Source organism: Brienomyrus brachyistius, chromosome 4 (assembly GCF_023856365.1).
Source record: "Brienomyrus brachyistius isolate T26 chromosome 4, BBRACH_0.4, whole genome shotgun sequence".
Classification (NCBI taxonomy): Eukaryota; Metazoa; Chordata; class Actinopteri; order Osteoglossiformes; family Mormyridae; genus Brienomyrus; species Brienomyrus brachyistius.
The window spans coordinates 9,982,295-10,007,938 of NC_064536.1; the positions used below are offsets into that span (position 1 = coordinate 9,982,295).

Genomic DNA, 25,644 nt, shown 5'->3' on the forward strand with positions numbered 1-25,644 from the left:
CTGACGTGTATTTTAATGTATACATAGTGTGTTTTAACAGGCTTTATGGCAGTCCGTTTGTAAGTATGAGTTGTCCATAAGTCAGATGTTCTTAATCCAAGGACTGCCTGTAATCACTCTCCTTGTCAGACTCGCACACAATGGAGTGAAGCTTGGCGACCAGGTGCAGAGTCACACACTTTATCCTGCACCCCTGAAGTACTTTCTGCGATTCGTCTTAATCAGGGACGGATTATGGGTTGTGTGGGCCCCTGGGCAAAACGTTCGCGAGGGCCCCCCCCCCCCCCCCACCACCACCACCACCACCAGCACCACCACCACAATTCAAGGGCCCTTGGCAGCCAAACGCCCTCCCTATAGGGTCAGGGGCCCTTGTAGGCAGAGGATCAAAGAATGTAGGCCCTCTAAAATAGACAAACGAAAATACATTGTTGATAAGCGTTGCAAATTGTTTTGGGCTAGGGGCCCCACGGGCCCCCTGCACCCCAAGGGCCCCTGGGCAGCGGCCCCGCTGGCCCGGTCCGTAATCCGTCCCTGGTCTTAATGCAGTTCAGTTCACCAGCGTGTTCTTTCACGTGTCACCACTACAGTGGACTACTGTTAAAAAAAAATGTCCATAATAAAATTACCCGGGGTTCCCCATGATACATTCCAACGACTAGCCACCAGACTGGCATGTGTTTTATTCGCTGAGCCTCAAAAAGACGCACGGAATGTACAGCCTCCATTTTCACCCTCTGCTGCCCTCTGCTATGCAGTTCCTATTTTGGATTGATTATCATAGGGAAGATGTTTAGGTGTACATTTCCCTCCATATGATGCTTTTGTGAAGTGGAATAAAGCTGGGTAGTGGCAGCGTGATGCAGGGGTTGGACTGTAGTCACGCACCTCTGGGACCAGGGGTTCAGTCTTCGCCAGGGTTCCATGTGTGTGGAGTTTGCATGTTCTCCCTATGGGGGTTCCACTGAGGTTTCCCCTTATAGTCCAATAACACGCCGAGATTAAATGGTATTACCAAATTGTGCTCTGCCCTGTGACGAGGTGGTGGCCCACTCTGGGGGAAGCAGCATACATGTAGCTGCTCTTTGCTGACACCAATGCTTCAATTTTGGTGTGATTTCACCAAAATCTCAAGATTTGGTCCAGATCTTCACCCACACAACATGTCTGCAAAGGTGGAAATAACTCAAAAAGTATTTGACAGATCTATCATTCTAAATGTCTGGAACGACCCTATTTTTTGTTATCGCTGTGTGACGCTACAATTTTGAGGCAGTCTGCCAAATTTGATCATTTCCAGATCATCACCCATACAATGCCTATGCAAAGTTTGAATAAGATCCATCAACCAGTTCTTCAGTTATCATCTTGACCAGCAAGGTGGCAGCAGTGGCAGACCAGTCCCAAAAACATATGTATTCCCCATCCAGGAAGTAGAATTATACATACCTGTATATCACTGAAGCATGGGTCAAAGCATTGCACTCCACTTCATCCACCAGCTGACTTTTTGTCAGATCATGACATTGCTTTCAAACCAGAAGGTGAATGTTTAGGAACAAAAGAAATTTTTAAAAGAAAGTTTAAAACCTATTTGGCACATGGCTCTGAAACAGAAGCCTGACAAATTCTGAAAGTGCGCTTAATAACTGAACATTTTAAAGAATTAGCTTCAAATAAAACAAATGTAACAAATCATGATATTTTATATGATATTTTTATCCTCTGAATTGTCTGTCATTTCCCAAAAATGAACCAAGTAAAAGCATTATGTCTTTAAAACGTAAGATTTAGACATTAACTTTGACAGCCTTGATTCTAATGAACCAAACATGGTATTGACTAAATGATACTGTCTCCCATAATGATACTAGTGTTCTGCCACTTCAATGCGCCAGAGGAGCTACACATCAACCAGGGGTGTAATCTTGAGGCACAAGAGTTTGGCCAGCTCTGCAAGCAGCTGGGCATTGCAAAGATCTCATCATCCGAGGGGTTGCACAGACCGGTCGAGGAGTCAACTTTACTGCTCCGAGATGATCATGTGATTATGGCACTAACCAGCTGGATGCCTTCGAGAATACCATCACGCAACAGCCCAGTTTGTCAGCCCAGGCAAGGACCTCTGTCCAATTGTAGATCCTTGGAGGTTGTTCTGGAACCTTTTTATTCCCTACTCCGGGCTAGATACTTTTTGTTTGACCCCAAACTACTGGGGTAGGGCTTATAGCAACTGGTGCTAGCTTGGAAATTGCATAGAAGTGCAGGAAAAAAAGAGATACAAGTAGAGTGGAACAGAAACTGAGCAAATGGGACTATTTTTGTATTTCCCTTACATTTAATATATTAAAGAATATGCTTGTGTCTCTGTATTTCTGCATGGAAAATTTCGATCTATACCGTGTCCCGTTTTAGTCGTGATTGATCCCGCAATAACTAACAACGAACAAAATGATTTCTTATCCTCCATTGTCTTGGGGTGACGGTGTAGTTTTATAAAACTGCAGTTTAACGTATGACACACAAGTTCCCAGTCGAGACAGCACAGGAACTGGCAATCAGGAACTAGATACCTGAACTTTGGTGGGATAGCTTTGTTTTGCCTTCTTCCCAAGTATATACCAGCATTTATTTGTTCTTTCACCCTTAAATGGAAGTTTTAGCTTTATCATAAATTGCCATTGAGTTGCAAGCTGTTGTCGTTTCTACTTCTTTTTTGTTCCATGTAAAAGATACTGTATGTGTATGAGTTGTCTGCATCTGACTAAATTTTGCAAATTGTTGCTTTCTGCAAAACATTCCCTTCTCCTGCGGTTCTATTAATGATGTAATCAGCAATTAGTCAACGTCAACTCGACTTTCATCACATGACAGTCGGCTATAAAAAATCATGCAACCTCTACTGTGCAGCTCACCACCCCCATCACCCACCACCAGCCCCTGGTCCTGTGGGCATACCAGGCAGTGACGCAAGAATGGCATCCAGCCTATTTCATGGATGGCAGTGAAACTACATTTCTGTCACTGCATACCAGTGGACTTGGTAATCCAGTTGCCTCTAGAGCCAGAGGTACTGAAGGAGCCAGGTATGGAGTTTCTCTGTTGAGGGGTGTGTATGAGCTGGCCTGGCAACTCCAAGGCATAGCGACCACCCAACAGAACCATGGTTGAGGCATGCAGCCGCAGGCAGGATTTTGGCGTTGGGGCCCCAGTTTGGGTATACTGCCCCATGTGCAAGAAGGGGCAGTTGCCTAAGCAGGACAGTCACTGGAAAGGACCAGATTCTTGAGTGTTTCTCTGACATTATTTTTAACCTGAGGCTGGCTGTGGCCCTGCACAGGGACCATGTGGCACTGTAGCATCCTGTGGTGCAACCTGACTTCCCTGCCACCACTGGGGATGGGGACGCCTTGGAGGTGGAAGGTACACTGAGGACAGTGGGGATGGTGACTCGCCAGCTGCAGTGCCAGTGCCAGGCACTGCTGCTAGTTACCGCTGACAGTGGCCTGTCAATATAAGTCAGAGCTTCCATTATAAAATAGCTGTCATCTCCCTTTATTAAAATGACCTGCACAAATGCCACTATACATACATATATCCTTTTCTTTTCTTTTCAAAAATTCATTAATATATTCCTGGGTGTCACCTAATCCACCACGCTTTAGCTCTATAGAATGCTAACAACTGTTATGCTTTATACTTGAAAAATAATGTCAAATGTCCAACAAATAACGACGGTGGAGAGATTTGCTGTTGTGTGTGTCAGGCCGTGTCACATTTCTTGTGACCGCCATTTCTTCTGGTCTTTATTTGATATCCTGTGTTCATGGCACTATTGGAGCCCCCCCCCCCCCCCCATAATGTACAGAAGTACTGCACACTCTGTGATGACTTTGAGTTGCAGATGGTGCCAGGTGGAACGATAAGCCATCTGCCAATCAAACTGAGTCACTCTCCCACTGCGCCTGCTGGCTGGAGCCCTGCGGGGGAATCACGTGTCAGCCTACTCAGAGGGACCCTGTGGGTGTCTGTGCATGCGTGTGTCAGGAAGACAGCGCCTCGGGCTGCGTGATTCACTTCACACATGGACGTCATGCAAAAGTCACCTGCAAATCCTGTAAAACTTTCTAACTGTACCATAAGTAGCTTGTAGTGTTCCTTTTTTATTATTATTTTTGATTTTCTGCATGTTATACAGAAATGTCTCTTTTGGCCAAACAAGGCAAAGGAGAGCATGTGATGAACCACTCCCCCAAGAAGTTACGTCCTCGATGTAACTTTCGTCATCCCCTCAGTGCTCTCATACGACAGCTTCGACACAGAAACTATTAGGAAAGAGAACATGAAGATGGGACTGAACTGGTGACACCTTAAGCTATTCTGACAGGAAACAGGACGTTGTCATGCTTGTCTTTATAGAAAATGAAGCTGGGCTATGTTGAAATGAATAATTCATTCACTTTTTTATTCTTTCTATATTCTATATGGAAAAATCTGTGTAGTGCGTTGAATTGGAAAACGAGTGAAACATGGAAACACTATATTCCAAGATGCACTACAAACTTTGTAAGGAGCAGGGAATGATGGAACTAATAATGGAACTATTTTCTGCTATGGAACTCCACACACCAATCGTATCACTACGCAGAAGATATCGCCCGGGTGCTCGTATCCTCTGCGCAGTGATAAAATTGGTGTGTGGAGTTTGGTAGAAGAAAATAGTTCCTACATTGAACTGCTCACTACAATGTCTGTGGATTATCATGAGTAACCAAGTCATGATTTCTGATAAAAGACATTGCTGTTGAATTTTTTAAAGTATTTTTCTTGCTCTTTAATCACCACTGAAAGGATGCTGTTCAATCATAATTGAGAGACGCCTGACATTTCTACAGCCGATATCTTCAACTCGCAGCAGATCAAACTAGATAGACAGATAACAATAAATCCCTCCAAAACATATCTTTTTTTTCAATGAACTGCCCCATAAAATTGTCAGCTGTGATAACATAGTTTCAAAATGGATTTCTAATGATCAATTTGCCTTTTAAAATGATAAACCCTGTAAATAAATAATAGTGATAAATAATAAACAAATTATCAATAATAAGCAATAAATAAAAAATCTGCTGTTTATGGTTACAATAGTCATTTACCGCATTAACATTGTTTACCCTGCATGTCCGATTAACTTATTTTAATAGACAAAAAAAATGCTTTTCTTTTGGAAACAAGGAAATTTCTAGCTTACCCCAAACTTTTTAATGGTAGTGCGAAGTCTGGACAAGAGCTGAGAACTGGGAGTATAGGCAATCAAAAATATAAGGATACAAAAGGCCTTTGCACCAGAGGAAATAAAAACAACTGCAAATCCCATCTCTGAATCTATGAACACATTCATAACACATAATAATGCATTCATAAAGCATTATAAGCAAGGCTATAAATATTTATAAAAAGGCATAACACATTATAGCCATGTTCATGCATTACGAAGCTCTCATCTTTAATGCACTATACTTTATTATAGAGTCGGGAAACCCGAGAATGACATGGGTACAACATTTAAAGTCCACACACGAAGAGCCAGGGTGGAGACTCAAACCACTGTCGCAGAGATGCAAGGCAGCAGTGCTAACCATTGTGCCACTTCCAAATGCAGTACAAAGCATTCTAAATTCTTATACTAACCATTATAATGCATTATGAAGGTATCTGTAGTACATTATAGATAAGAGTTTAATTGGAGCTAATGAAGTATTATAATCAATAATATAATCTCTTATGAATGTCAATAGAAGATGTTATAATACTTTATGAACTCTTATACCCACCATTATAATGCATTATGAAGGTATCTATAGTACATTATAGATGAGAGTTTAATTGGAGGTTATGAAGTATTATAATCAATACTATAATGTCTTATGAATGTCAATAGAAGATGTTATAATGCTTTATTAATTCTTATACCTGCCATTATAATGCATTATGAAGGTATCTATAGTACATTATAGATGAGAGTTTAATTGGAGGTTATGAAGTATTATAATCAATACTATAATGTCTTATGAATGTCAATAGAAGATGTTATAATGCTTTATTAATTCTTATACTTGCCATTATAATGCATTATGAAGGTATCTATAGTACATTATAGCTGACAGTGTTACAGTAGCTCCTTAAATGGCACCGACAGTGCCAGGCTTGATATATTGTTGTTGCTCTCAGTGCACAACACTCAACTCTTTTCTGTTTGACTGTCATTTCCATTTTTTAGTTTTGGCTTTGTATTCCTTTGAGTAAGTTTGAGAGCTGTTCTTGCACAGTTTGCTGGAGAACCATTCATCAGTAGTTCCAAGTCCACCATAATACCACTGCTATGTGGTGTAATTGTTAATGTCAGTCTGACAAGTTACATGTTTTGCTTATGAAGAAAATATGTTAACCATATTATACTTAGCTATGGCACCATTTACAAATGCAGTTTCCAGTCTGATATTTTGTTATTTTTTTCCCTGGTATCTGTCCTGAATAACAAAAAGGGGTGGGTTATTTTCTTGAGTGAACCTTACTTCATTATGCAAGATTCCACTGCATGCAAAGGAGGAGTAAATGAGAAAAGGGGCAACGGGCTAGAAAAACCAGCAGAATGTAAGTTTTTGCTTCCCTTTCAGTCTGTCATGCAGGTCACCAAAATCTCTCCTCCATGATTATGAATACAATCACACTGATTCTATGGCTGCGAGTTCAGTTTCAGCTCATTGGACTTATTAAATAACAAAGCTGACTCAGCTGGCAAACAATTATCATTTCTCATGTGCACGAACTAAGCCCTAGTACTTTGGCATAACTGGAATTTGTTTCTGTACATTAATGTGAACCTATCTTGTAGTTTTACAAGGACAACAGACATACCTGCAAGTCTATCTGTAAACCAAGTTAACCAGAAAGATTTTTGCTTTTGCCTTGCCAAGGCTGCATTCTGCTGGTCTCACCCAACACCTCCCTCTATCACTCAGCTTCCTTCAATATCATCTGCTCTCCTTAAGTCCCACTCAATTTCATCAATAATAATTAATATATTTTTTCCTTAATTACTGTGAATGTGGTGGTAGATCATACATGGGTATCCACTGATAATATCACGAGGAACTAGGGAAGAGATCAGCTTTAGAAATGCAAAAAACATTGCAGTTTCCTTTACTAGGTTGTCATTTTGAGGAGTGATGCATTAAAGAGTTATTATGCAAGTTTTGGTTTTCTTCAGAAATATGGTTAAAAGAGCATATTGTGGCACAGGACAGGGACTGTGGACACTCTGAGGTCAATGGGACTTCTTTGTGTGTTTATTGTGCATTATACAGAGTGCATAATTATAAGGTGTGGAAACAAACTGGGTCAGGCAGTAGAGGGGTGGGGTGTTGAGGTCCACTGGACCAGGATGCCTAGGCCAGCGGCAAATCTTCTCCTCATTTTCAGAATCAACTTTGTCCGAGTCCATCAGCACAAGTCAGTCTCCTGATTGTCTCCTTTCCCTAAGTGAGGCCAGCATGTAAACGTGGCCTCCCGGTCTCTCTGGGTGCAGCTAAGAGAGACTGTTGTGGTTCCAGTCCGGTTCCAGGTTCCATTGGGGATTCTGTTTAATTGGCCAAGTTGATTGAGAGGGAGTTGTTGCTGTCTGACCTTTTGTTGCCAGGGTGTCGGTTCCCTGTGAAGTGACCAGTGCTCTGTTACTGTTTCTAGGTAGAGATATTCCTTTAATTGTAAGCATACAATGTTTAGGGTACTTGTGGCTAATTAGAACTTGACTTTTTGCCTACTGTGGTTATCTGAAGCATCTGAAACTACCGCGCATGATCAGGGTAAGGCATTAGTCCCAAAGCACCATTCTGGAGCTCTACACTTACAGTAAGGGGCAGTATGGCTTTCCGGATGGCTAGATTGCAAAGGAACTGCTTGGGAAAGTACAGAGACAGAGTTCATTGAAAAAAAAGCGAAAATTAAAAATGATTTAATGACACGTACATGTTTATATGGCATTAAATGCTCTACAAAGTCGGTGGCACTTTTGTTTTTCAACCTCTAAGTTGCTGCCTCATCGTTAATTTTTGTGAATTGAGTTTTCTTTCCCCCCCGATTGATTTGTTTTTTTTTTCCCTCTCTATCGGCATGACAGACTAAAGATTTTTTAACTCCTGTACCATCCATCACAACGGTGGAGGTGCAATTACGCAGGCAGCTCAGATTGTTATGACAGCGTGAACGGCGGCTTGCGCATATTGACAGGATGAGTAATCCCCCCCCCCACCTCTGAAGTATGTCCGGCCCGCAGTCAGCCTGGCTTTTTGGCCTGCTCTTGGACAGGCTGCATCAACTTCGGTTGCCATGGAATCCATAGTGTTGCTCTTGTGTTCTGCAGTCACGCTAAGTATGTGCCATTTTTCCACTCCTTTCTTGGTGTTTCGTGTTACTCTTTGTGGGTTTTTGGCGATTTTTCTGAGAGGCAAGCGATCAGGGATAGTCAAACAGTTGGCAAAACAGATTGGAATTGACATAGTGGCTGAGAACCAAATTGCTGGCTATTTTGGGGTATTTCCTGACGTTATTTACCAGAGTTGGAACCACAGAGGGACCCCCCCACCCCCAAAAAGAAAAAAAAATATACCTGTGCCCCACCAAAAATAATCATGCAAATATGGGTAAAAAAAAATTATCAACGGTTTTTACTGTTACCATGCCCCCGGGCGACAACTTCTGCCATTTCCCTACCACTGCTTCCCATCTGTGCCCACCCTATCAAAATCATAGGCTCGGTCATCGGATCTGGTTGCTGACCAGACATCACTACAAAATCTGAGATTCCTGAGAATCCGTAAAAAACTCACTGATTTGGCTTCACAAACAAACGTTGGCTAGCCTACAAATAAATGTACTCAGCCCTGTGTACACTGTTCATTGCATCATACCTTCACTCAAACCATCCAGATCAATGTGTGTGAGTTTTTAATATCCTTCCTGTTTTCCTGCAGGTTTCCTCCCATGGTCAGACATGCTATTTAGGGAGACTAATGGATCGTTGTATGCATTAAAAAGCACAGGGCGTAAAGGTAACTGTTGTAGGAATAGTCCGCTGCAGTGTGTACATAAACAATGGATAGTTTCTCCTGATCAATGATTCTACAGTACAGTACGGGACTGACAGCCCCTGTGTGTCACAGGATAGTCCTAAGCTTCTTTTTGGGGTCACACATTTAGGGAATCTTGCACTCCATGGAATGAGAGTACAAATATCTCCTAAACAGAGATGTCATATACCAGTCAATGCTTGGGTCATGTCAAGCTGCCTACAACGGAGAACTAAAGTGTTGCATCACATGACATGGACACCTGACCTAAACACAGTAGAAATGGTTTTTGGGGAGTCTGACCAGACATTGAAGGAAAAGTGGCCAATGAGAGCTCAGCATATGTAGGACCTCCTTCAGGACAGCTGGCAAAGCATCCAGGAGGCCACCTCACGAAGCTGACATACAGTAGAGGAGACAGTAGGGGCAGCCAGTCCCTGGATTAATAGGGGTTAAGGACCTTGCTCAAGGGCCCAATGGTGGAATCACTCTGCCAACCCAAGGTTTTTGAACCGGCAACATTCTGCTTCCCAAACAACAGAGCTGTAACCCCACCCAACTAATTAATTTCTTTAATATTTTTTCAGTCAGTGCATAATTCCATAAAAGGTATTTTATAATTTTAACATCCTTATAATTCTAAAATGTGGAGAATAATACAAATAAACCTTTATATGGGTAGGTTGGGTCCAAGCTTTTGAATGGTATGATACTTGAGAAAAGGTGCAGTATTGTTTGTGTTAGTCGGGTGTTAGACAGTGTTGCCCTGTGCGTTTTAGAAAGTGCAGAATATACGGTATCAACGCAGTTACTGTGAAGCATCCAGCATTATTTGTGAAATCTTACATTAATGTGCTGCTGAAATGCAGCATAAAAGGGAATTTGTACAATTGCGGTTGTGCGCTTGTCTTCGCTGAAGTTGGTTTTCCCTCTTAGATCTGAAAGACCTCGCCTTTTGGCAAATATTTCATTGCCACTGATCACTACTCAGAAACCTAACCCTGGACTTGAACATTCCAATAATCAGTAATCAGAAATATTTTTCGAATGCTAAACTTGAATGATGAGTAGGGTCTGTGAATTTACTCTCATTGACTGCCTGCTAGTCATTTTGATCTGCGGCTCTACCTGCCAAGATCACAGGCTGCTTTGTTGACGTTTAATCAGCACTGCTTATGAGCGCTATGTCGCTCGGCCTGGTGCATTGATCACAATGCAGGACGGCAAGCAGACTTCTCTCTCGTTTCCTGCATGTCACTTCATTAGCCCCCTGGGTGACTCTGCAGAGGGCAAGAATGTTGTATTTGGTAGAAGAAACTTGTATTTGGTAGAAGAGTAATAATTGTCTGGGGGGTCATGGGGTGCCCATTTCATTGGCTGGTGGGTGAGAACATTGTCAGCTCATCTTCCTTTCCTTTCCCTTCCCTTGCAGCATGTATGATAGACACATGCAATCCAGCCTTGAGCCACCAGAAATGAATAGCAACGAGTCTAAGAAGACCAGCTGCAAGACCCTGGCCACCTGAAATGAAAGAAGTGTGAGTTACAGATCTGGGGTCTCATTTATGAATAACGTTCGTAAATTCTTGAGGGAGAGGAATTTTTTATATAAAAACTCATCCTTCGTACGAAAAGTAAAAGTCTGATTTATAAAACTTTGCGTAAACCGTGATACGAAACGTATGGTTATAAATCCCATGGGTCAGAGAAACATTTGCATGTAAGCACGCATTAGAGGCTGTGTAGTTATTACCCTACATTTGCAATGCTAATTAGCCACGTGTACATAACTGCTTATATTCTACATCCCAGCGCTACAGTACATCTGCCGGTATGAAAGAATCCCACTGGTAGCATGTGACAGCCGATATTAATGCGGTTAATTGAAAATGCCGGATAAAGAAATATATATATTAAAAAGGCCGGATTTATAATCTGTTGAACTGGTATTCGTCTTCTCTGTGCAGTTGGTGAAATCAGGGAATCCCTTCACATTTGCGAGTGTTTGGGGCAGATTGAAGATCCCCGTGAATGTGAAAATTCTTGAATATTACTTGGTCATCCCCAAACTCAACTCATAAGTCTGCTAGCCTGAATGATAACATGAAAAAATGATTTACAGTCCTCTACAGTACTGTATTGCTAATTTCTAAACAAACAGTGCTGTCCTCTACACTTTTCATGTCAAATACAAAGTACTATCTAGATGTTTTAATATAATACTTATACAAACCATCTAAATTACATACAAAGTTACCACTACGCAATGGGAGCACTAGGCTTCGGATCCATTACTAAAAATGCACAATTATGGGCACTGAAAAGTTTAAAACTCATAGTCGCAAAATCAGACACATGAATGAGACTAGTTGCCGAGTTGCACGGTGTACCCAAGGCAAGACTTTTGATATTAAAGATTTAGCATGGACTAACAAAACAAATATTAGGCTATGCATCATTAATATTTAAATTATATGATTTTATATGATCCAAATCATTTCAAGTATTTTTTTTTTGGCTTACATGTCATCTGTGATTTTCTGAGATCTTTCTGCAAGCTCCAGAAATATTCCAGTTTCATTGTTCACGGCCAACACATGAGTAACTGGAGCTGCAAATGTTTAGGGAGTTACTTTTACTTTACACTATGTACACATCACATGTACACAATGTGTACACATCTAACTTAGATTCCACATAATAAATATATTGGTATATATAGAAATAAAACAAATGTTGAATGTTAGTATGTATAATGTTAGATATAATAAAAATGTTTCTGTATGTCTATTCTGTAAGACGCAGTTTTTACAAAGCTCTGAAACTAAATGCAACTTATTAATTGCATATTTCTGTCTGACCTTGATGTCGTCCTGTTTCCACCAAAACGTTCGTATGACTGCTCTGAACCTTAAATATGCAGACTTTCAGGGTTTTTGTTTGCGTTGTGCCTTTATAAATCTGAAAATCTTATAAATGTGCATACAAGTGTTTCACTATTTTGTTCGTACGAAGTCTTTATAAATAAGGCCTCTGATGCCTGCAGTTTGTGCCTCTTTGCAGAGACATTTTTAGTTAGCATACTGTCAATATCAGTAAGAAAAGCTGACGCATGTTTGCTGACATTAGGACATTACTTGTGAGTTGTAAACAATTTCAGAATGTGGCCTAACTATTTTAACCTGTAACAACACTAGCCAACAATATGAAATGTTGATGTCTATATTATTTTAGTTATAGATCATGTTTCTTAAAGATTTGTTTCTAGAATGTTTATGATGGCTTTGACTTTTTACAACCTCCATGTGCAGATGGAATTTTCTGCACATAGCGTGATACAATCAAAAAATACATGTAGCTTTACCTCATTATATTTGAAAAGATGCCAGGTTCTTCTCCTTTATTGTCATTTGCACCAAAAGAGTTGTATTTGGTCTTCAGTGCCTTTAAAGTATTTTCATCATTGGTGTTTCTTCATATCTGCATTTTCCAAAATTGGTTTTGCCCTTTTTTTCGCAGAGGAATCATAACTGTTTATATGACTATATGTGGTATTAAATGCATGTGTGAAAGAGCAGTCATGACAGGATTTTTGAAGTTTTAAATGCTAAGACATGCTGGTTAGGAACTAGACATGCAGAAGATATGTATTAGGAGTTATATATGGGAAGAGATGATATTTCTTAGTCAAGAGATATGAAAAGCAGTAGGAGGATTATGTAGAGGTGACTCACTGAGTATACAGTGATTGTCAGTCTATAACTGCATATGCTCTTAAGTAACCTTAGGAGGGTCAAAGCCTGCTGGTGTTGCTTCCTAAAAAGCCATGCCTTCAAATTCTGCTTATCCATTTCCAAAAACACTAAGCAGAGTCTTCTGTATTCCATTAGAAAATACGTCTGCCGGGAAGGATTGGAAAGAAATAATTTTGGGGTGTAAGCAAAATCAAGTCGAGAAATTGTGATGAAACTCCTCTATAAGCAATTATCTAGCCCTGGTATTACTGTACCATGCAACAGAGTAAGTACAGACACTCCTCTACTTATGAACTTTCAACTTACGAACTTTCAGACATACAAACAAAGAGGACTGGAAATTGTGTTCGTTGGGCTCCCGTTTCCTGTCCGCAACATACATTTTTTTTTCTGTGTGCCAATTCCGCCTACAAACAACAACAAATTTATTTTCGTATAGCGCGCTATCACAACATTACATTGTCTCAAAGCGCTTTACAGTATCCTCACCCAAAGCCCCCAGTGAGTAAGCCATAGGCGACAGTGGCAAGGAAAAACTCCCTAGAAGGAAGAAACCTTGGGAGGGACCAGACTCAAAGGGGGAGCCCAACCTCCAGGGGCCGGCAGGGAGAGTCAAATAGGAGAGATGGTTAAGTGTCAAGTCACACTGTCTAAGTCATAAGATTTGAGACACAACCGGGAAGCAGGGGAGTGATGACAAGCCGATGCAGACGCCCCCTTCCGATCACCAGGCAACCAGAAGTAAGGCTGTGGGGCAGACATGAAGGACGACATAGGCAGAACGGCGAGCTAGATGCAGGGACATCATTGGCAGTGGCGACGTCACATGTAGCAGGGTGTGCTGGACATCTTGGTAGATTGAGGTCTTGAGGCCGCACCCCCCAGGAGGAGTATGGGAAATAAAATGTACAATTAGTTAAAGTAGAGGAGGCTATAGGCAGTGCTAACAGCTAGGTGAGTGCAATATGAAGTGCATTGTGTAAGCTCCGGCAGATATGGCTGTGGCAGCATAAGTAGGAGGGAGAAGCAAGTGGGAATGCAGGCATGGGGAGTCCCTGAAATGTCAGCACTCCAGCTCCACAAGGGATTGCGAAGCTAGAGTGACAGCACTGACAGTCCAGTTTATCCAATGCCAATGGCACCGATCCCCACCCAGCTCCACACCTCACAGTATAGGTCTGACTGGGAGTGAGGAGTTCGCTTGAGCTAGAACTAGTGTCCCTATATGCTAAACTAAACAGGTGTGTTTTTAGTCTAGACTTTAATATTGAGAATGAGCCTGAATCCCGCAATTCCGGTGGAAGACCATTCCACAGCTGAGGAGCTCTACAGGAGAAAGCTCTGCAGCCTGCCGTAGCTCTTTCTACTCTAGGTATTAACAGATATCCTGCGCCTTGAGAATGAAGCAGAGACATTTTTAAGGTATTCTGGTGCATGGCCATTCAGTGCTTTATAAGTCAATAGCAGTATTTTATAGTCAATCCGAGACTTAACTGTAAGCCAGTGAAGGGAGGATAAGACCGGTGTAATGTGATCAAATTTTTTAGTGTTTGTTAGAACTCTGGCTGCAGCATTCTGTACCAACTGAAGTTTATGCAAGGATCCAGACGGGCAACCAGATAGGAGGGCATTACAGTAATCCAGTCTGGAACTTACAAAGGCATGTATTAGTTTTTCAGCATCATGAAGTGAGAGCATCTTCCAAAGCTTGACTATGTTCCGTAGATGATAAAACGCAGTTTTAGTAATACTTCTTATTTAAGCATTAAAACATAGATCTGAATTAACTAGAAGACCGAGACTTCTAATCACTGTGTTAGGTTGTGTAGGAAGGCCACCAATGTTGAGGTGGTGAAATTTATTTCTTGCCGCCTTGGGACCAATTACTAGAACTTCTGTTTCTTCTGTGTTTAACATAAGGAAGTTTTTTTTGCCATCCAGCACCGGATATCTAATAGACAGTCTTCTAACCGAGATAGCAGTGATGTATCATCAGGGTTAACAGATATGTCCAACTGTGTATCATCTGCATAACAATGAAACCCAACACCATGATTTTTAATAATGTTACCAAGAGGTAGCATGTATGGGGTAAACAGTAGCGGGCCCAGTACTGATCCCTGTAGGACACCATATTTGACTTTGGTGGCCTTGGAAGATTCATCATTCACATGGGCATACTGATAGTCACTGATAGTACAACTTTTGGCCGCTACTCCCATAGGCTACTCCCGCCACGCAGCAGCGTAGCATGCGTACTCCCAGCATACTAGTTCTTAGTACTTGCATATACCCTTAAAATGATGTTGAATAACAACTTATGAAAATTTCAAATTATGAATGGCCGTTCGGAACGTATCTTGTTCGTAAGTAGAGGGCCATCTGCACTTGGGCTACACAGAGTGGCAGTGAGTACCAACTTTATATACTAACAAGTTGTGCCAGTTCTTTTGGGGAAAGTGAATCTACCAGAGTAATGTTCAACTTAAATATGGGTAAAATGGCTTGTACATAAATATTAGAAAAAAAACTAGATATTGCTTTAATCATGTCACCATCAAGACTACGCAGCTGCATCTTTACAATTTTTTTCAAGGTGTGCCTGCTATGAAACCATTTCATTACGTACATGGATTACATACATTACATATATTACACACATAATGCATGGATGAAGTATTTAGGGGCTGAATAGCAAGATATCGATATAAAACTGTAAAGCTCAGCTCAGATTTGCTGCCTGCACAGCGCCCCCTTTCCTGACTCCTCTCCCCGGAGCACTGACCACTGCACTCCATTCCCAATTGCTCACTGTAATTATCTAGCCCATATAACCAGTCTGACCAGGTTTCTCAGTGTGAGGAATCGACATGTGCAATCACTGAGTATCACGTTATCTCCCCAATCTTTCTCAGGTGGTTGAATCACCTCCGGTGTAGTTTGCGCGCTTATTTACAATCACCTGCCCGCTGGACACTTTTCTCAATCCCTCTCGTGGTAAAAATGCGCATCCCCGCTTTACCATGTCTGCATGTGTGCCTGACATTCCCCCAGACCCCCCAATCTGAACGACCTGGCTTACTGACCCCAGCTCATACCTCTGAATTTGATTGCCGTCACTCATCTCTGGTCACTTTTTGCTCTACGTCTGTATCACCAACCCCTGATGTTTCAGCCGTACAAAAACATTGCTGTTCAGCTTGTGTAGCTTTCTCAAGTCAGTATCAATTCAGATCAATCAATGAAATGTTACAAAAAACTGACAATAACTATACATTTTAAAGGATTGGACCATTTTTATTTCTATGGCTATTTCTATGGTTATTTCTATGACAGAATTGTTTAAAAACAGTAACAGAAACAACAATATACTGTATTGTTGTTTCTGTTACTGTTTTTAAACAATTCTGTTTTCCATCCATAAACCTAATTTTGTATAACTGATTGTCCAGTAGGGGGGCGGCATGGTGGTGCAGTGGTTAGCATTGTTGCCTCAGACCTCTGGGACCCGGGTTCGAGTCTCTGCCTGGGTCACATGTGTGTGGAGTTTGCATGTTCTTCCCATGTTGTCGTGGAGTTTCCTCCGGGTACTCCGGTTTCCCCCCACAGTCCAAAAACATGCTGAGGCTAATTGGACTTGCTAAATTGCCCACAGGAGTGCATGCATGAGTGAATGGTGTGTGAGTGTGCCCTGCGATGGGCTGGCCCCCCATCCTGGGTTGTTCCCTGCCTTGTGCCCATTGCTTCCGGGATAGGCTCCGGACCCCCCGTGACCCAATAGGATAAGCAGCTTGGAAAATGGATGGATGGATGATTTTCCAGTACAAGGTGACAATGAACTTGGCAACTAATCCAAGAAGTAAACATCACAAGACATCAGAATATTTTTGGTACTTAAACGATTAAACGGGAAGACTACAGATCTGAATAGTTTGAAATCAAAGATTCACCAACTCCTTGGTGATAGTGGACTGAAAGCAGGTGGAAAATTCAATAAAAATCCTCTTTCCTTGTTATTCTGTTCTCCCACAGAAAGGCATTTTTCCCTGCAATTAAGAAGGGGCAAATGAGTCCTGAGATGGAATTCTAACCCATTGTATTAATTATAAACACATAATCTCTAAAATTGTTTTGTTAGTCTTAAAGTATTATATTAGAAGCTGTATGACAATATTTACTGATTGGTGATGGACTATTGGACTTTGCTATTTAAAATTATCCTTTTAGTCACAATTACTTCAAGATTTACAGCTGAGTCCAAAAGCTGAACGTCACAAACTCTTTGGTCTGTATCTTTCAATGATTTTTCTTCTTTATGTTTTTCCATCTCAAAGACACAATAAGTCTCTAACTCACCGTCCCCATTGATTTTATTGCATGATTTATGCGATGATGGATGGATTTTCCCCTGGTGGGTCAACACTGCTCACCAACACCCTGCTACAGCCCCAAGAATGAATGAGTGCTCAGCGACTATCGTTTTCAACAAGATACTGGCAACTAAAGCTTTCACTGCTGATAATTCAGCTAATTCATCTAGCGATCCCTTCACTGTTTTGGCACGACGATATGATTTAATCCTGCCATTAATAAAAGATCATTCTCACTTTCTCACTTTCTTGAAGGTCATTAGGATGGTTATTCACCCACACTTCATATATAATACCTTATGTCTACAATTTCATAAAACGCCCGCAGCCTATACCAGGTAGGGCATAAGGGTGGCCACTCCTGGTTGTAACTGCAGTCCTTCACAGGGTAGACTTGCTGCAGGCAATTCTGACACATCAGCTCACCTAACCATTCTTTTGGCATGCAGGTGAAATGGGAGTACAGTCATGCGTCGCTTAACCTCAGGGAGACGTCCTGAGAAATGCATTGTCAGGCACTTTCGTAATTCTGTGATCATCACAGACTGTACTTACACAAACCTACATGGTACAGACTACTACACACTAGGCTATATGGTATAGCCTCAATAACAATAAGAAGCACAGTATAGTAAACAGTTTAGTACCAAATATTATATACGCTGTACATAGTTTTATGTGTTATACTTTTATATGGCTGGCAGCACAGTAGGTTTGGGTTACACAAGCATCATCACAAACACAGGAATAATGCACTGCGCTACAATGTTACAACAGCTACAACTCCATTATAATCTTATTCGGCTCCATTATAATCTCATGCGATCCGTCTTTTACTGAAACGTTATGCAGGACATGATTGTACCTGCAGAACAACTGCAAATATACAAGGTGATGATATAGGAAAAGGAAGAGTGGTTCTACAAAAGGGAAGGACAGGGTCATAGAACAGGAAGTGTCTATAATATAAACATGCAGGACAAACGTGAAATGGAAAGTGTCACGCCGCAGCATGGTACAGGCGGGAAAAATGTGATGATCCACTTTCAGCTCCAAGACAAAATGTTTTATTTAAGAAAGGGGACAAAGGGAAAAACTACAAAAGAGCACAAGGGGACAAAAACAAACAGGGAAAAATAAGGAATCAACTAGAAACCAAACAAAGTAAGGAACAAGGAAAGACTGGGAACCAGGTAACATAGGGAGCAGACCTAGAAACTAAACATTTTCACATAAGGAATTGTTGTAAAGGCTGTAATGTGAAACATTTTAATAATTCAAAAGGTTATATGAACTTTATCATTTAAATCAAACAAAATTTAATCTAAAAAAATGTTTCTCACATATGCCCCATATTCATTTATGTTAAAAGAGAAACAGCACTGTTGAGAACTTGAACAAGGACACCTCAAGGCTTTACTGCCATCTCATTTTCGTCAATGAACAATCTTTGTTAACAAGCAATTTTCATCTTAATTTCCATCAGTAAAATTCACACTGCTTACATGCTCCCAATCCAAAAGCATTGGGAAACCTTAAGTAGAGGTTTGAGTATAGACAACAAAGCAGGCCTACTTATTATAGCATAAAAATTTCAAAAATCGTACCCCTGACGGTACTTTAAAGAAAATTGCACCCTTTTTTGCATCATATACTGTGGTCACAGAAAGTCTTTGTATACATGATTAATTCTGTAATTATGTTGCAAATTTACTCGTTTCATAACAAGTACCTTTGACAATCAATGTTTAACATTTCTGCACATATATTCCGTACAGACCATTAAGTGCCATAATTTTTTTGACTGACTCATTCAGTTCTATTCTTGCCATTGCAATTGTACACTATTAGGGTTAAAAAAAAAGGTAAAAATTTGTATCTTTGCTTGTCACTGCGGCTGCACCCTCAAGTTACAGATGATTACCCCTTTTTCTGAGCGTGTAGTCATTGGCTTCCAAAGGGATACTAAAGACAATGTTTCGGTGTTTTATGTTATTTCAAAGACGCTAGTAATTAAAAAGCAGCCAATGAATCTGCTTGTCAATCAAATTTTAAAATCAGAACAGCTCTTTCAGAACTACAATTTGGGTTTCAGTTTATTGCTACTTCAAATGAGCGTTTTACTTTAAAACTGGTTGTTTCTAATGTGATATAGATATATATATATATATATATATATATATATATATATATATATATATATATATATATATATGTTCTGTAAACAAATGAAGTAATCCATCCATCCATTTTCCAAACCGCTTATCCTACTGGGTTGCAGGGGGTCCCGAGCCTATCCCGGAAGCAATGGGCACGAGGCTGGGAACAACCCAGGATGGGGGGCCAGCCCATCGCAGGGCACACTCACACACCATCCACTCTCACATGCATTCCTATGGGTAATTTAGCAAATCCAATTAGCCTCAGCATGTTTTTGGACCGTGGGGGGAAACCGGAGTACCCGGAGGAAACCCCACGACAACATGGGGAGAACATGCAAACTCTACACACATGTAACCCAGGCGGAGATTCGAACTGTTGTGAGGCAACAGTGCTAACCACTGCACCACCATGCCGCCCCCAAATGAAGTAATGATTTTTGTTATAAAATCAATAAATTTGCATTATTTTTACTGAATTGAGCAAGCGTCCCAAAATTTTCTGTGACCACCGTACAAAACAACAAATATTTTCATATGTATGCTTTTTTGTCAAATCGCTTTCATGTTACACATGTAGGCCAGTTAGTTACTGTATGTCCACTATTGTCTTTAAAATTCCGAATGTGTGAAAAATCTGTGGTCACCAATGAGTCTGTCTGTTCAATGTCTCATCCATAATATATAAATAATATATAACATGCAGATTAATATAGCAATTTTGAGAATGTGTTTATATTCAACCCATGAGGTTACATGAAAAGATATGCCAATATGAGTCACATCCATAATGCTGGAATTGCCCAGTGAGTGCACATTATCAATACGGTTTGGCGCAAAACTATACAATAAAACTGATAATTAATGTTAGAAACTGTGCCTGTATCGATGCTGTGCTAAATGGTTATAATGTGCCTGTAATTTCACTGAGAAATGGACTAAAGGCATAATGTATTGTTACTATACATAGAAGAAAGCACTGGCGAACCTTTAAAATTGTTGGTTACAAATCACTTATGTTTTTCAATCTATCATTTTGAATCTACCGTCTTTTTGGTGTGGTCTTGTTTTTCTTGTGTGTTTTACTAGCCATTCTTACCGTCATTTGAATTAAATATTACTTCTGTAAGTAAAGAGTCCGAAAACTTCAACCGGCTTCACATTTTGTGTACATATCGTCCTCAGAGACCGCTAGTGGAAAACCGTGTGGGCAGATGTTAGGATCTATAGGCGTACTGGTTACCTGAAGAATCATTCCATGTATCCGAGTGAGCGCTGTTGTCTGATATGCTTACGGATGATAATGATTTTTTAAAATGAATCCAGCGCTAAAAAATATTACCTCAAAACTGCGTGCTAAAGCATCAATGCTTCAAATACAAACGGGCGAGACAGACTGTATTCATATTGGGCTGAAAGCTGCAAAAAAGAAGATAAAAATATGATTTAATTAAGTTGATTTAATTTGAAGAAAAATATATCATGGTATGCAAACAATAATTCACGAACTGCGTAGCCTTAATTCAATCAGACCTCTCCCTTGCGCGCAAACTTTTCATTAAGCTGGATACTTGTGCGTCGTCACAGGACAGGTGCTTTAGCAAAATAGTTCAGCAAGATGTAAGAAGAGCGTCGGGTTTGATGAAGAGCCCCTTAATATTTCAATCTTATAACATAGGTCTCTGACTCCCCCCTCGTCCCCCTCTCTCCGTCGCGCTGTGCAACTCTTGCCAGCACGGACACTCAATTGAATCCAGTTTCAGATGCAAGATGAGTCGTGCGCTTCTCTAACAATCAATCTTGATTTTTTTCCCCCCCCAGCTTAGTCGAAGTTGTATTGAGTCAATGAAAAAGAGCTGGGCTTTAAGAAATGTCCTCTCTGCTGCCCGAAAGGGATTAGATCGCATCGCTTTGCCGGACGCGGACATAGAGATTTTTGGACAAATCATCTGAAGAATTTAGGATATTAGGATATTGATTAAAAAGTAGGGGGAAATTGAGGCTAGGTCCAAAAAACTTAGTTACCGTGACGATACAAAGCACGGTGTTTTTTTCTATCCTCACGTTTTTACAACAACCAGCAAGATTTCGCCAAAAAGCAGACAAGAGGATCACCCTCCGCTGACAAGGCTGGTCGGCAGGAAGCGACTGATCGCCGGTGGGGTTTTAGGGGTCGTCATGGTTTTGGTGCTGGTAGTGCTGATTCCAGTCTTGGTCAACTCTGCAGGAACTTCTGCGCGTTATGAGATGCTGGGTACCTGCCGGATGGTGTGCGATCCGTACGGAACGAAATCCCCGACCACCGCCACAGCAGATACAGTGCGGGATAACAGCCTCATCCAGTCTTTACCTACATTCATTCAGGGTCCTAAAGGGGAACCAGGAAGGTCGGGGAAAGTTGGTCCCAGGGGTCCACCCGGTGAGCCGGGGAAGCCCGGTCCTCCAGGACCGCCTGGAGAGAAAGGACAACCCGGGCGCCCGGGATTACCGGGGCTGCCGGGAATCAATGGTCCCACGGGGGCGATCAGCGCAGCCACATATAACACTGTCCCCAAGATAGCTTTCTACGCTGGTCTTAAGAAGCAGCACGAAGGTTACGAGGTGCTGAAATTTGACGACGTTGTTACCAACCTGGGCAATCATTACGACCCCACTACAGGGAAGTTCACCTGCTCCATTCCTGGGATTTACTTCTTCGTTTACCATGTTTTGATGCGCGGTGGAGACGGAACAAGCATGTGGGCAGACCTGTGCAAGAATAGCCAGGTAAAGAAACACCACGCAGTGGCGCCTGTAGAAATAAATGTTTGATTGGGGTAGCACCGCATCGTGTCTATTCTATGCATCCGCTTAGAAAATAAAATAATGCATATTTAGATCTTATTATTTTGATGTGAGGTGACACCATGACAAGAAATACAACTTTTCATATGCTAAAACTGCAAGATTTTTACCGCTGCTATTTACAGTTGGTTGGAAAATGACCGCAAAAAGGGAAATACTATGTAGTTGTATATTAACAGCTCTATGACATCATAATTCGAGAAAGAAAGTGGGATCTTCGTGATTAAAAACGGCATTCAACAAGTGGGTAAGATCATATACACAGAGAGCAGACAATCATTCAAGGAGAAAACGAAGACTGATGGGGTCGGTGTATAAGAGATATTACACAGGGTTGCCAACTTTAGTCAGCTGGTTGGCGTGAGATTTTCGATTCGAGACAAATCTGCAGACACGTGCACACGCATTTACATGTTAGTGACAGTTCTATTGCCTTGTAACTAGTCTGTAAGGTTTGCAAACTACCGAAACGCTTTTGTTGTAGCTAATTTTATGTTTATAGTCCAATGGAATGATATAATTTGCCGTAAGATTTCTTGCGTAAACGTGAGAATCTAAAAACGTGTATCGCGCCAGATGCGGGAGATCCTGCAATCCTGCATTACGTCGGTAACGAAGAGGAAAATACGCAAAGCTGACACAGAAATGCAATTACAGTAGGCCTACCAAATAACGCCGACAAATAACCGAGTACTCCTTGCACTTGGCTGTCAGACATGTTTTTTGCTTAAATGAATGACGACCACAGTTAAATAGTGGATTAGTCTATATGTAGCAGGTTTGTAGCTGATACGATTTCTAGTGACAGCTAAATGTATATTAAAAAGATATATTTAAAAAACTAAGCGAATTTCTTACCTCTGTAAAGTCTTCCAAGTGAAACTGATTTCAACTTAAACTTAATTTCAATATTTATTCTAAATTTGGTGTTTACAATTTTTTCAGTGTGGCATAAATAAAAGTGTAGCAGAATGTTGTTACGAAAGGAAATAAATTTAATTTGTTGAAATTTGGGTTATACTGTGATCAAACCTCATTATTAAACTAATTTATAATTGTACTTATTGCTGTTATGTGTATTTTACTGGTGCAAATATGAAATTTAAAATCAATAATTTAATTATAAAAACAATAGAGATTCGGCAGCTAGGCTGCTTGGACCCCTAATAACAATCATCCTGTTCGTTTTCTTGCGTTTAACATCTATGTATCCAAGATTACATAAAAGTGAAATAGTCAATGTCTGTTACAAAGAAAAGTAACAATTTTTTAAAAAAGTATAACTATATTATAAAAAAGTTAACATATATTATACGTTATCAAGAAGGAAATAAACTTTGCCAGAATTGCAATATAACCAACTCAGATGTGGGAAGTTCAACCTGCCCCAGAAACCGTAAGAGATTCTTTCCTTTTACTAATATTTTGCTACACTAAATGTGTAAGTAAGCTGGTAAATAGGTCTGGTAAGATGCTTTTCTGATCGATTAAACTGGAAAACCTTGGGGAAAACAGCGAGTTTTATGCATGTTGGGGATAAAACGTCATACTACTATAGAAGTCAATCTAGGTTAACAAACTGTTAATCTTGTTAATGTACGCAAAAATGGACCTACTATTGATAATCCAAGAAAATCTAATAAACGAAGGAAGGACAATTTCATGCGATTTCTCGGGCAGGTTGAATTTCCCACGTCCGGGTTGTACTGTAATGCAGGTTTACTTCATTACCTTCTTTCTTGATAACGGACGATATAAGAAATCCAAATGACCATGATTCAACGTAGTTGCACGGAAAGTTACTAACAAGACGCCGTGTTTCACAGCGTAGACCATACCGAAGTGCAGCTAAACAGTTCAGAACTGAGCAGCGATCTTTTTTATCATCCTCGCATGCACATTTAGGTTTAAAGCTTTCCGTTTATCACGGAAAAAGTCGCGGTTTAGATACCTTTCACATCACGACAAACTATATCAATTAAATTATGATCGTTGCTTTTATCACATTTGCTGTGAGAAATGTAATCGGGTATTCAAATCTAGTAAATATGAAAAAGTATAGATTGTTCATGTACGTTGAAACTTCTTTGGTGTTTAATGTTGTCATGTTGGTCACGTTACAAAAATGAGCAGATTTGTATGAATTTTGTTTGATTTCTTGGTGTTGGATATCTGAAGAGTATTTTTTTGTAGTCCTAACTGGAGCTGCCACCTGTCTTCCAGGTGCGGGCAAGTGCCATTGCACAAGATGCTGACCAGAATTACGACTATGCTAGCAACAGTGTGGTCCTTCACCTGGAGCCCGGAGATGAGATATACATCAAACTGGATGGGGGCAAAGCACATGGAGGGAACAACAACAAGTACAGCACTTTTTCAGGGTTTATCATCTATGCCGATTAGTGGGGTTCACCAGTGTCTTTCCAGACCCTGTAATCCCTGATTTTCAGCTTTCTGTTTCCACCTTGTCTATGGAGGTAGAAGGGTGGAAGGAAATCTACAGTGCAAAGATGCTCAGCCCAAGCGGAACACATAAAGGTGGAGGTACATCCAGCCTAGGAGGACGTTTGAACTTGCAAAAAAAAAAAAAAATGAGACTAAGAAACAGAAGTGAATCAAGTCATTGAGAATTGACCTTCTACCACCAAAGCCGTTACCTGTGTTGTGTTTGTGTAACATTTGAGACTTATGTGTATGATTTCACAACACATAATGAGCGCAATAATCAAGCTTGAAAATGAAGACAACGGTGCATTTTCATTTTCTTGCGCAATTTAAGCACAGGAGACATCTGTGTAATATTTGACAAATCACATGCAGCTTGAAGTTGCAGGGGAAAAAGATAAAGTTTGATGTTGTATTGAAATCATATATAAATATATAAAATATTATGACAGCTGTGTACTGAATCCATATATTATACAGCAGGTTAAAGTGAATGTTACATTAGGGGTGTACAGAAAAATGACAACTGAACTGAAATATTTAATATTCTTATAATATATCCACCTCATGACAAGAAAGCATGAGGTTGATTCTCCCATGCGCGTAAGTCAAAAAAGCATGTAGCTGTGCTATTTTTTCACTTACGTGTATTCTCCTGACGCCGTTTGGGGTTTACCCATGTTTAGGCCTGATACGCACTTTTGGTGGAGAAACACTAAAATACGGGCGTGTCGCATGTAAGTGACCCTTGCACCCATTCTGCCAAAATGGGTGCAGCTTTTAATTGCTTTTTTCATTATGCACTCTGGGGGGGGGCGCATTAAGTCACGCTCCTGTCCATGGTCAAACACAATATTACAGAAAGATGAACATGTAACAAAACAAAACATTTTACATTTAGAAATAAATTTTACAATCATATATATATATATATATATATATA

The 25,644-nt window shown here is 40.6% G+C and overlaps 1 protein-coding gene across 8 annotated transcripts in view; it reads left to right on the forward strand.

The window, feature by feature from the left end:
* Positions 1 to 25,644, forward strand: part of LOC125740738 (complement C1q-like protein 3) — a 58,477-nt gene extending 32,833 nt beyond the window's left edge. For 2 of the 8 annotated variants that reach the window (XM_049012316.1, XM_049012317.1), the window contains one exon: positions 10,561 to 11,068. In XM_049012316.1, the coding sequence (XP_048868273.1) occupies positions 10,561 to 10,654 (94 nt within the window). In that variant the 3' untranslated portion in view covers positions 10,655 to 11,068. Of the gene's footprint in view, positions 1 to 1,874; positions 2,759 to 10,560; positions 11,069 to 11,095; positions 13,383 to 21,106; positions 22,179 to 24,479 lie in introns of those variants that run through there. The other 6 variants (XM_049012310.1, XM_049012308.1, XM_049012314.1 and 3 more) reach the window with 6 other exon arrangements.